The following is a 12,935-nucleotide window of genomic DNA, read 5'->3' as shown; positions in this document are numbered from 1 at the left end:
ACACATACAGGGGAAAATGTTTGTCTCCGTTGAGTCAGCATACTACAGGGTTCAAAATTGCCCGAGTGTTTAAAGTATGTTAAAGATCAATTAATCTTAGTTTGCGAAGGTATGGAACTGCAATTAATCAACCAAACACGTTACTTTTTAATGACGCAAGAATCTGTGATTGTCTGAGTTACAGGCCTTGGTGCAGAAGCATTTTTTAGGAAAATGGGTTCTAGAGGAGCCAAAGTCTGCATGTCTGACGTGCTTGAGAATGAAAAGTACTCTATGGGGTAAATTAAAGCGTAATCTTAAAACACAGGGACCCGGGGTTGGACACACCTTAAAACAACAACGTTTTCCCACCTCAGCCCATCGAACGCCACACCACACATGGGGTCAGAGACATTATAATTAAAAAAAAATAAATAAATGGAACCAGCAGGCTAGGGTCAAAGAGGATCTTATCAATAATGTAAGGGACTGTTACTGTGAGTTCGGGCGGGAAAATGGGTTTATTGTAAAAAGTTGAATTGTGGGTAAAAATGGAATTGTGTTCAACCGCTGTGGGGACTCACAGGGACCATAAGTGGGTTGGCCAGTGAAAGATATGGAAAGGCTGAGAGGTGCTAAGCAGATTTTTCCTCAGGTGTACGAACTTGAGAAAAAGTAGTCCTTAGACAGAAAGCAGTATTTCCTTGTGATCCAATAGATGTTTGTAAATAAACGTTGTTTCTACGTCCTTTTTCGCTCCATCCGAACCCAGAGCGCTACACGCTGAATATCGTCATAATTTTGTTTTTTTTTTTTTTTAAAAAAAAAAAAAAAAAAAGTTTATTTTTTAAGGCTGTCGCCGCTACCTCGCCCAGTTGTATGGTACATAAATTCCGGAAGTAGTATACACACACACATACACCCAGAGGCTGAAACCACTTGTCCTGAGCAGGGTCGCGGCGAACTGGCGCCTAACCCGGCAACACAGGGCATAAGGCCAGAGGGGGAGGGGACACACCCAGGACGGGACGCCAGTCCATCGCAAGGCACCCCAAGCGGGGCTCGAACCCCAGACCCACCAGAGAGCGGGACCCGGCCAAGCCCGCTGCGCCATCGCGGAAGAAGCATCTTAACTTAGTGTGTTAAATGAGGCGGCAGCAGCCCAGCTGTTCCTCCCAGGAGCCCATCTGGCCCTAAACATATATAGAAGTTGGCGCACAAGAGCAGTAACGAGCGTGTAACGACAGCGCAGAGCAGTCGAGTCTCAAACTTCCGTTCCTATCCGAGCCAAGGTTTTTCGTTCACCGCCCGACGATGACGACCTCCGCAATCGCGCGACCTGACCGCGCGCTCGTACGCGCGCGTGGGTGGGCGAGCGGGCGTCACGCTCTCGGAAGACGCAGTGTGTGCGCGCGTGGTCCCCGCGGCCGAGCTGCCGGAAGGAAAAAAAAGGCGGCGGCGGCGGCGGCGGCGTCGTCGTCGTCGTCCCGGTCACGTAACGCACGTCCTCGGGCGAGGAGGCGGGAAGTGTGAGTAACGAACGGAACGCCGCACGGACCGCCGCACGGACCGCGAGTACAAGTCGTGACAGCAGCTGTGTGGGGCGCCGAGCCGCCTCGTTGTTCTCCTCGCACCTCGCGGCTCTCAGTTCTCTGCTGCAGTTTTCAGTCTCGTTTTTCTTTCTTTCTTTGTCTGTTGGCGGCGGCGAACACACACGACGCGGTGAGCCCGCTCGCCCGCTCCCACCCAGCAGCTCCTCCAGCTGTGTACTGACTGACTGACTGACTGACACTGACACTGACAGCCATGCCTTCCGCTCTGAAAGCGCTACTCCTGCTCGCCGTTTCCCCGCTCCTGGCGTCCCAGGTCCCGGGTTCGAGCTCTGCGGCGCACAGGTGCTTCTGTCAGGTAAGCGGAACACGGCGATCATCCGACATCCCCGCTACGGGGCGCGAACGACGTGGACGGGAAAACTGCGTCCTGTAGCGAAATGACGTAAATCGGGGTCGTGTCTCGCGTGGGAAATAATCATTATAATCATGGACCTCGCTCAACGGCGTTATCGATCGGTCCACACACGTGTTTGAAATAAAATCCTAGGCTACAGCTGTTTTTATACAGTCTCGGAGTCGCGCAGGGTGCAGATCCCATGTCCCTGTGGTGCCTTGAACAAGCCGGTACTTCCCCTGAACTTCTCTAGTAAAAAAAAAAAAAAAAAAAAAAAAAAAAAGAAAATTGTGCAGCTATATATAAATTTGTGAATAACTGTAAGGAGATTAAAGTGTCAGTTCAAAGAATTGGTACGTGTCAAAGTACCGCAGGCGTCACGGAAGGGAGGGGGGGGGGGCGTGTCTCCGGTGTTGAGGCAGCCCACGTGCGTCTCCATGAGTACTAGTCATATATATTTTTTACTCCAAATATTTGAAAACTTGACACCCGTGATTTTACGGTGGGAAAAGCACATCTAGGGTGCTCTATGTACATTTCCACAGCAGGACAAATGGAATTGAAATTTTTTGATTTTGTAGATGCTTTTTCTCCACAGCAACTTCCAATGAACTCTATGTAGTGTTATGAGCCCAGACACCTTATTGACCAAGGTGACTTACACTGCTAGATACACTACTTACGCTGGGTCACTCATCCATGCATCAGTGGAACACACACTGCGGAGGAACCTGAACAGCATGTCTTTGGACTGTGAGAGGAAACCAGAGCACCCATAGGAAACCCACAGGAAGAACATGCAAACTCCACACAGACTCGAACTCGCAGACTCAAACCCACATCCTCTCGCACCACCCAGGCGCTGTGAGACAGCAGCGCTACTCGCTGTGCTGCCCAGTAATAGCAGGAGGCGGAACTAGACAGGCAACATGTACAGTGGTGCTTGACAGTATGTGGACCCCTTTTGTGCTTTAGTTTTACTACTCAAATCATTATTTAATGAGAAGCAGTCTTTCTCATCTGACGTAAGTGTGTAATGACCAGTTCCACATGTTGCTCTAGAGGAACTCGTGTGTGTGTAGTAGAAAAATGGAAGTAGTGCAGATGCAGAAGTAAGTGAACCACAAGTTGCACTGGTTAAACCAAGTAGGTAAGTAGAATCAGGTGTGTAAATCATAATCATGCATTCATTTCACAAGTTTATTGTAAGAGTTAAGATTTCTGGTTTGATGAATCTTAATATTTTCTGGAAGAACGATGAAATTGTCTATAGGGTTCACGTACTTTAAAGCAGCAATGTACGGTATTGTTGAGCCTAAAATACAGAAAATTTTAAACAGAAATACAGAAAATTTTTGTAATGTTTGATTTGAAGTTAAAGTGCACCCCATGTAAGACCTTGTGCAGTGTGTGTGTGTGTGTGTGTGTGTGTGTGTGTGTGTGTGTGTGTGTGTGTTCGTTCTCCGACACTGATCTAAAACCGTTTCATTTTGAAGGTAACGGGGCACATAGACGACTGCACGTGTGACGTCGAGACCATCGATGCTTTTAACAACCAGAAACTGTTCCCCAAACTGCAGAAGTTACTGCAGTCGGATTACTTCAGGTTTTATAAGGTAAAACCGCAAACGCTGCAGCTGTTGTAACGTGCATCATATTGAGGTTACCACGTCTCAAACTGCTGTTCAGGGAAGCAATAGTTTGTCTTTGACAGGTCAATCTGAATAAACCGTGCCCATTTTGGACAGACCAGAGCCACTGCGGCCTGAGGGACTGTGCTGTAAAACCGTGCGAGCCGGTGAGCGTTGTTCTTGTAACCCTCATGCATCTTAACGTACGTGCTGTATCGGGTGTATTGATCAGTTATATCTTTTTGCAGGATGACGTACCAGAAGGAATCCGAGCGGACGGCCTTAGGGTATGACGCGTGTTGCGAATTGCTGTGCTACCCTCCAGGGCGTTAACGCACCCGCGGCTCTACTGACCCGGTTCTCCCTCCGCAGCACTCGGAAGCACCGGGTACCGACCTGCAGGAGTGCGACGAAGCCGAGAAACTGGGAGCTGTGGACAGTTCGCTCAGGTACCCTTAACTAGCATTAGTTACATTCAGCGATGTAACTTATTAAATAAAATGATGTTAGTGTAAGTGCAACATTTCTTGGCTGCTTTTGATATTTAGTTATGGAGAAATCCTCTGGAGCCCGTTCTCCATATTCTGCATGAACTTTAATTGGGCTCAATTAATCCAGCAAGTGGCATCGTTCCTGAGCATGAGCAATCCGGTGCCGAAATACACATACACACATTGACTGAACCTGCTTGTGCCATACGGGGTCACGGCGAGCCGGAGCCTAACTCGGCAACGCAGGGTGCGAGGCTGGAGGGGGAGGGGACGCACCCAGGACGGGGACGCCAGTCCGCCGCAAGCAACCCAAGCGGGACTCGAACCCCAGACCCACCGGAGAGCAGGCACAGGCCAAACCCGCTGCGCCACCGCCCCCCCAGTGCCAAAATAATTTTTTGATATTTTTTTAAACCATTAAATTTATGAAAAAGAGCTACGCAAGGCCATACGCCTATGTCCCTTTGCACTGTGCTTGCCTTGATTTTTAGTCATACTAAATCTATAGTTTTATCAGGTTTTGCTTTCTTCATTAAAAACCTTTGTCTCACAATTTGATCTTCTTCATCCTCAACGTAGGTTTCCGTTGTCTGGCTTAAGTACTTTGACGGCTAACGTTTCATTTTACTTATTTTTGTTGGCATATTGGCGCTCTTTTTAAAAAAAAAAAAAAAAAAACTTTTATGGGTTGGGTTGTCCAATTGAAGTTGATTGTATTGTATACGAAGTAATTTTTGCAGTCGGTTTATTTTGCTGAGTCGCAGAGGTGTACGATGGCGTTGCCTGACGTCTTCACGTGGACTAGGACTTTATAAATGAGTGGTCTGCGTGTCAGTGCCACGTAGAGCACAGCATGTATATGATCCATAATGCACGGATTGCTCTCTGAATGGGGTCGGGCTGATTTCCGTTGCTTTGTCCCTGCGAATAATGGCACAGAGCTGTGCCCCAGAGCGCTGCGGGGAAAACTCCGTGCACGTAATGAAGAGCTCTGTACCTTTGCAGCGAAGACACTCGCCGAGCTATACTGGAGTGGAGCAGACACGACGACGAGGAGGAACGCTTCTGTGTGGCTGATGGTGAGAAGACCCGATGGTCCGGCTTGTTACGGAGGCAGCCGTTACCCGTTTTGCTTTATTGCGCAGGTCGAATATGATATTTTCCATATTCGTCGATAGACGAGGACACGCGTCACAGATTACAGGTTGGATAATTTGCGTGAAGTCCTTCTGACCTTACCGAGCCTGTGTTCTTATTCCCAGATGAGGAGTCTCCTGATTCCCAGCATGTGGATCTCCTGCTGAACCCAGAGAGGTTCACTGGATATAAGGGGCCTGAGGCCTGGAAGATTTGGAACAGCATCTATGAGGAGAACTGCTTCAAGTAGGGCTGTTTTCCATGGCTTTTCCATGGCTTTTCCGTGGCTGTGTACCCGAGCTAGATGGCGTGTGGGTTCTTCCCACGCGTCCACGTTGCAGTCCTGTTTGCCGCCTTCTGCAAAAGTGTCGAACGAGAATTGCGTTTGTTTCTTTCAGACCTTATACTGTGAAACGGCCATTAAATCCAATGGTTTCATACACAAGTAAGTGGACTAAAACATTTTCCGACCGCTTCCTTCTCGTGTTTTGAATGCGTACTTCTTCTGAAGTCGCGTTAATCGATCTATGTTTATGTAGGTTGATTTTAAAACAGTAATTAAAAACATCTCTCATTTTAGGGGAACATGAAGGTAAGCATTTTCTTTTCGTTATCTTTTATTATTAATATTTTTGGAGTGATTCAGTTTTTCACATCTTAAGATGTGTATTTTTTTTTTTTTCCCTTTCAGAAAAAGCATTTTACAGATGGCTGGAAGGTAAAGGAATATTCACCTAGTACTGGAACCCCAGTCCCCAATGTCCCCTGGCATTCCCCCCCCCCCGCTTTTCCCTGAATGACAGCATGTGGACAGCTGGTAGCATAGTGGTTAGAGCTGCTGCCTTTGGACCAAAGGTCACAGTTTTGAATTCCACCTCCAAGTGTAGTACCCTTGACTAATGTATTTACTCTGAATTGCTCCAGTAAAATTACCCAGCTGCATAAATGGGTGAAATAGCTGTAAGTAACCTACCATTGTAAGCTGCTTTTGGAGAAAAGTTAGCTAAATGAATATATGTATGCAAGAAAATGTGTAGCCAGCTCACAGGACAACAAAATTGTAGTAGAACTGCTCCCGGTGGCATGAAAGACGAAAGACTATTGAGGCTACGCTGTATGGAAACGGTAGATTGTAGCATTCATTTCGAAATTAGCGTTTGCAAAGGAGCACCAGAGCACTTAAACTCGCACACGCAGCCTGAAACCACTTGTCCCAAGCGGGGTCGCGGGGAGCCGGAGCCGAACCCGGCGATACAGGGCGCGAGGGGACGCACCCGGGACGGGACGCCGGTCCATCGCAAGGCGCCCCAAGCGAGGCTCGAACCCCAGACCCCCGGAGAGCAGGCCCTGGCCAAACCCGCTGCGCCACCGCACCCCCGGCGCTTAAACTAGCTTGTTTAAAAGTGTAAAAAACATGGAACTTTAGGAAATGTTTGCTAACCAACTAGGACATATGATTGAACAGGACAGCAGAGGGCCTAGCGGTTAAGGATGTGTACTTATCACCCGAAGGTGTCTGTCTGAGCTTTCCCTCTGGTATTGTACATCACTCTGGTGAAAAGCATCAGCTACTAAGCAGTAACAGCGACAACAATGCTCCTTTTACAGGGCTGTGTGTGGAGAAGAGAGCTTTCTACAGGCTTGTGTCGGGCCTTCACACCAGCATTAATGTCCACCTAAGTGCCAGATACTTGTTGGCAGGTTAGTGGAAGTTGCAGTTGAGCGCGGAAACCTGCAAAAGTACCTGCAAACCTTTACTTATGACTTATCGCTCTGCTCGTGTCCTTTTGCCCTTCTTGTGCTCTCTCAGATAACTGGTATGAGAAAAAGTGGGGCCGCAACGTCTCCGAGTTCCAGCAGCGCTTCGACGCGAATTTAACCGAAGGCGAAGGGCCAAAGCGACTGCGCAATCTCTACTTCCTGTACCTCATTGAGCTCCGCGCGCTTGCCAAGGTTCTCCCTTTCTTCGAGCAGCCCGCTTTCCAGCTATACACAGGCCAGCCTGAGTACGACAAAGACGTTAAAAGTGCACTCCTAGAGGTCCTCCGCCTGGCCAGGTAAGTACGTGGGTGGAAAGATGCACATGTGAAACGAACTTGAATTTGTCTCACCTTCTCAAAGCTTTCTAGGTACTCCTGCACAGTAGTACTGTCGCTTGCTGCCCTGTATTTGCTGTACTTGATTTCCGTAATTATGCATTGCAAAGAAGAGGTATTGTTCTAGAAGAACTTCGCAAAATGGACCTTTTTACTACAAATAAGATCCAGGCAGTATTTTGTCCTGGACCGACAGGATCAGCAACCAGTGGCCTGGGTGCCTCTTACGTTCCGTGGACGATATCGCTTTTTGATAGATTTACCAACCTCTTGTTTTACATGATGATGTTCTAGGTTCCTAGTGAACACATTAGAATGCCCAGGAAGGATGGGCACATAGTGGTACTTGGAGCACCAGAGGTTTTTTCCTCCCTTTCTACACAATGGGTTTTTTTGTTTTTCTCTCCTCAGCTGCCGATTGGATTATTCCAGTAGTTGGCTATAACTGCTGCTGTATTTTGCTGTATTTTGAAGTGCATCTTGTCACTGGATAAAAACGAATTATGTTATTTAATGACTCAGCGGTGGGTAAATTAGGTCGATCTTATTCTTTACACTCGTGCAGGTCTTTCCCGCTGCACTTTGATGAGACGTCTCTCTTTGCTGGCGATAAAAGCGAAGCTGCTGAGCTGAAGGTGGGGACGCCACACAGGCTGCTGTCAGCTGCCGCTTACCCGTCTTTGTGCCGCAGTTCTGTGATGTAGCGCTCATGTCGACATGGGTCCGCACCCGTCTCTTGATGCAGGAGGACTTCAAGAAAACCTTCCGGAACATATCCAGGATCATGGACTGTGTGGGCTGCTTCAAGTGCAGGCTGTGGGGAAAGCTACAGGTCGGTAGCTAGAACCAGCTCATCATCATCTTGCCTTTGCTGTGATATTTTGAAACTTTATTGCTTTTTTTTTTTTCTTCAATAATCGAATTTGGAGCTGTTCTCGCTCCTTTTATATAAATATTTTTATGGTGGCGCTCATTAGGTAGGTTTTTCTTCCAGTTTTTAAAGTGAAAAGTATGATTCAGCTCTTCTCTTAGCTCTCGGGTCTTTCTTGTGCTTTGGGTGTGCGGTGGTGTTTTTCTGCCAGAGGAACTGGCCGGAAGGCGCGTTTATTACTCAGCCGTGCCGAGCGATATTGGCCTTGCAGCGATGTCCTCTTACTCTTGCAGACGCAAGGTCTGGGTACAGCGTTGAAGATCATGTTTTCTGAGCGTCAGATCGAGGCCCTGCCCAAGTCCACCGGCTCCAAGCCCGGCTTTCAGCTGACCCGTCAGGAAATTGTTGCACTCTTTAATGCTTTTGGCAGGTAAGCCAGCTAACATATGGCTATATTATTCTGCTAATTAATTTTTTGTTAGTTTTTATCGTTGTTGGGGGAAGGGGCAGCGGGTGGCTAAGTGTTTGGAAGTGCTGCCTTGCCTTTGAAGGACCCAGGTTTGAAACCCACCACCTGCTGTAGTAACCTCGATCAAGGTATTTACCCAGAATAGCTCCAGTAAGAATTATACAGTTGTCTATATAAAAGCATCAGCTGAATGAATAATGTCAATGTAATGAAAAAAATGAGCACTTATCAGACAGATTTATGGGTACCGTTTACATCCAGGAATATATAGACACTAGGGGTAATAAGTGTGTGTGTGTGTGTGTGTGTGTGTGTGTGTGTGGGTAGGTTGTATCATCACGAAGGGTTTTGTATATCAGTGTAGCCGAGGCACTGTTGTAACCTCAAAGAAGGTGCGCAACTTTTTATGAAAATGTATTTTGAGGTCTATATCATTAATATTATTTATTTGACAGAAGCGATGGTTAAGCAACTTATTAACATCAGCAATAACTATTTGGCAACATGTTTGAAATTTTATAGCAGTTTCATGTTGAAACTGCAGTCACTCTCTATGGAGACCTCCGTTCTTCTAGATAAAGATGTTTTGCTTGTTTGTTTTCTTGGCTGCTATTGACCACTTTCGAATAGCACACGGGTGCATTGATGCTACTGGACTGCGGGTCAGAAGGCGAAGTGATGTATGTTGTTTAATCATCCTCCTGTAGCAACCTCGCGTAATGTCTAGGATTTTTTACTGGGTCGATGACGACCCAGCAGGAACTTGGAGGTGTGGGGTTTCCTGGGATTCCGCGTGTCGGTGGCGGACTCATTAGACCATCTCTGTTTTCCACTGCTCCTATACTGTGCTTTTTCAATTCTCAACTATTTCCCCATTTATAAGTTGTGTAATTTTACTAGAGCACTTTAGGGTAAAAAGCAGGAAGTAGAGTTTTTTTTTTTCTTGTTTTTCCTGCCTTTTCCTCTGTGTACTACTTTTTACTTGTTGCATCCACTCTGTTTTTTTTCCCCACTGTTCACTGTGTGTTTATTTCTTTCTGGTCTAATCCAGTGTCTTTGGTCAGTAGTTGTCATACGTTTGCTGCTCTTGCCTTCTGAAACTTTCTTTGGGATCAATAAAATTTATATCTGTTGATCTATCTATCTTTTTCTATCAAAATACCCTATTCAAAGCACATTTTTTTACAGTAATTTTGGCAACTACAGGTAATGATGTTATTCTGTTAATAATGCCTGTTTTCGCTGACATTTGTCATGTATTCAGCATAGATAATGCAGCAAAACGGGATATGTCCACACAAAAACAGTTTTATTTTAGTAGGTATTGATTGTTAAAATTGAGTAGTTCTCATTTCTCTTAAGTGTTCTGCAATGAGAAAAGTAAAATGAGTCACAGCAAGAGGTGCACTTGCACAAATAAGAATGGAGTAGTGAAAAAGGAAAAGATTTGCATATTAGTATATCAAGAGGATTACTTGCACTGGTCAATGTGTCTACTAAATTATTTCTTATTTTGCATGCCAGGGAGTGAAGGTGTATCTGATTCCTGTTGTTTTTAATTTGGCAAAAATGAGTCTTGACAGTTTTGCAGGCATCTTTTATTAAACGTATTCAATGAGACAGTCACTGCTGTAATCGTTTTACATGGGACATGTAGTCTCAAGGGGGTGTGATGGTGCAGTGGGTCTGGGGTTCGAGTCCCACTTGGGGTGCCTTGTGATGGACTGGCATCCCATCCTGGGTGTGTCCCCTCCCCCTTCAGCCTCACGCCCTGTGTTGCCAGGTTAAGCTCCGGCTCGCCGCAACCCCCCCTCGGAACAAGCGGCTTCAGTCAGAGAGTGTGTGCGCGATATAATCCCAAATTGTTTAGTTACTGATGCACCAGGGCTGATTACGAAATTATTGCAGGCCATGAAATACACAGCTGCATTGTGGCATGAGTTTGATCACGACAGAATTGAAAAAATTCCCACGTTAAGGGCTTCTATACAGCAACATCCACCTTCTTCCTTTTTTTTCCCCTTCGTTGATATGTGATAAAAATCACCAAGGACCTCTTCATTATGTTGGTGATAATTTGTATCCATTCTGATGCTGACGATGCCTCTTTACACGATGACGTTTTCCACAGTCTTTGTTACTCAGATGTCAGCTGGGTGTACCCTATTAAACATCCCTGCGCTCCAGCAGGACTGTAGCAACATTTTACATGCCAGTCATGTATTGTGAGCCCACATGCTTTGCTTACAAGTGGTATGGCCCATTGTACTGTTTGAAGCTACCGATTAGCTATTCTCTTTCAGAATCTCAACAAGCGTCAGAGAACTTGAGAACTTCCGGTCGATGTTGCAGGAGGTTCCTTGAGAAGGGCTGTGACGCACTCTTCAGACGGCGAAAGATTCCGGTTGCAGTAAAGAACCTGGTGACGATGTGGGTTCAACAGCGGAATGAAAGTGGTGATTCACAATTAGTAAATAATATATCTTTCTCCTGATTGGATTTTTGTTTATAATCTTTGTAGTGTCTCCCTCCTATGAGCTTCATTTCTGACAGGACTTGTGGAAAGAAGCGTACTCTTAACTGGCAGCTCGGCGGGACCCGGCTTTGTTGCCTTTTTGCTCCGAACCGCATCCATTTCAATGTGCTGAGTGTTCTTTTTTCGGATTGTCTGGGCACCGAACCACTAAAAACACATCATAAATGGATGGCTTGAGGAAGAATTTGGCCATTCTGCATTTGACTTTACCTTCTGTAAATGCATTTCTTATTTTACAAGTGTTAAAGCACATGCTTTGAAATGGTACCTAAACCCAAAATCCATGATGTTTCTTTGCAGTTGTTCCCTTAAAGAAAACAATAACCTGAATCTGTACAGTAAATAGTCACGTTAAAATATGTAACATGCCAATTTGGGTATGAGCAATAATAAAAAGTTGCATTTTACAGACAATCCTGGTTAAAATCTTGCAAGGAGACCAAAGGGCATGTGGAACTGGAAAATATTTGCCCTTAAATGAAATGAACACTGATTTTTCGCATTGCATTTTGTCTGCGTTACATGTGAAATATTGTACTCCCCTTCCCATGTCGAATGTTGTTCGGCGACTCCCTGGCTCAGGTATGTACCATACTCTGCTGCAAAAATATTTTCTGCTAAAATAACTAATTGCTAAGGGTCCTATGATTTATTTTTTGTTTTTGCTGTTAGCTGCTACTGTAACTGTTACTTGGACAGTCAGCAGGTCCAGAACTGAATACACAGGTTATTTCCTGCTTTGATTTTGTGCAGTCAGCTCTGTAAAACATAATTGATTTCAGCTGCAACAAAAACCTGTGGCTTCTTTCTATTGGGAAAAATGTGCAAGATATTACTGAGTTGTGTGCGCTAGTTTCATCCATATTTATACTAAAGTGTTTATTTCTGGTGTTCAGGCATTACTGTATGTCTGTTTCAGATGATATTTCAGATTTTGTCAGTGCAGTTATAGAAGCACTTATTCTGGAAATAGTCTAAAGACAGGACCTGTCAGTGTTGGGAATGGAGTGTAAAATGCCCTGGCTGTGTGTGGTGGTAAACACCAGAACACCCTTCTCTGAATAAATTCATTGTTGAATGTCAAATGCAAAATGATTAAATGTGGCTGTAACAAGATTTTATGTGCTCCAAAATCAGCCCTGAACACTGCCTGTATCACAGGATACTGATGTCAAAGGAGGTCTATGGCTGCCATATGACCCCACCCTATAAAGTTCTTCTGATGTTCATGACTACTATGTGGTAAAATTCCAGAACTATCAAACTCAGGGTTGTCAAATAAAATTACTTGACATGTATGATGTTCATGCCCCTTTTGTATTTTATAGAGGACACTTTTCAAAAAGTGCAAATATTTTGCTTTGTTATAGTACCTTATGGTAAATGCATAAGTTTAAATTCAGATTTATCTCCCCAATGGAGATCTAATTTATTGCCTGTTAGGACATTGTATTCCATTAAAAACAATTTCTATAAATGTACCATCCTTAAATTTAAAAAAAAAAAAAAAAAAAAAAAAAAACAAAATTGCTACCACAAATTTTACATTTGTATAGTTCTCCTCCAAGAGAACTTGGAGAAAAGTGCATTTCACCAGCTGACCCTGTAGCTGCAGACACTTGAAGTAGAATCCTCCATTACTGTAAATAAGCATACATTACATGGGCAGCTGCATATAGAGTTGATAGGAAATACAAAATGACATGAGAATTTGAGTAGTAGAAGTCAGTCAAAGATGTTTTGAAACCCTTTTATAGCAGCAGTTAAGATCTCATGGA

At 45.0% G+C, this 12,935-nt stretch overlaps 1 protein-coding gene across 3 annotated transcripts; it reads left to right on the top strand.

Annotated features, from left to right (window-relative positions):
• The first annotated feature begins 1,096 nt into the window (after positions 1–1,096).
• Positions 1,097–12,447, top strand: ero1a (endoplasmic reticulum oxidoreductase 1 alpha). 3 transcript variants are annotated; one of them, XR_001964939.2, is made up of 17 exons: positions 1,097–1,887; positions 3,423–3,542; positions 3,641–3,724; positions 3,806–3,844; positions 3,930–4,006; positions 5,054–5,127; positions 5,311–5,431; positions 5,584–5,630; positions 5,766–5,777; positions 5,877–5,903; positions 6,794–6,886; positions 6,996–7,242; positions 7,847–7,916; positions 8,027–8,113; positions 8,446–8,582; positions 10,925–11,043; positions 11,143–12,447. XR_001964939.2 is itself a non-coding variant. In XM_018727798.2 (16 exons), the coding sequence occupies exons 1-16, from the start codon at positions 1,786–1,788 to the stop codon at positions 10,983–10,985; spliced, it is 1,398 nt and encodes a 465-aa protein (XP_018583314.2). In that variant the 5' UTR covers positions 1,097–1,785; the 3' UTR covers positions 10,986–12,447. The 3 variants fall into 3 exon arrangements, 2 of the variants coding, with proteins under 2 accessions (XP_018583314.2, XP_018583316.2); XM_018727798.2 differs by having other exon boundaries at positions 10,925–12,447; XM_018727800.2 differs by lacking the exon at positions 5,766–5,777 and having other exon boundaries at positions 5,584–5,657; positions 10,925–12,447.
• The last annotated feature ends 488 nt before the right edge of the window (positions 12,448–12,935 follow it).

This window comes from Scleropages formosus, chromosome 15 (genome assembly GCF_900964775.1).
Source record: "Scleropages formosus chromosome 15, fSclFor1.1, whole genome shotgun sequence".
NCBI lineage: Eukaryota > Metazoa > Chordata > Actinopteri > Osteoglossiformes > Osteoglossidae > Scleropages > Scleropages formosus.
This window is presented reverse-complemented; position numbering and strand designations above follow the sequence as displayed.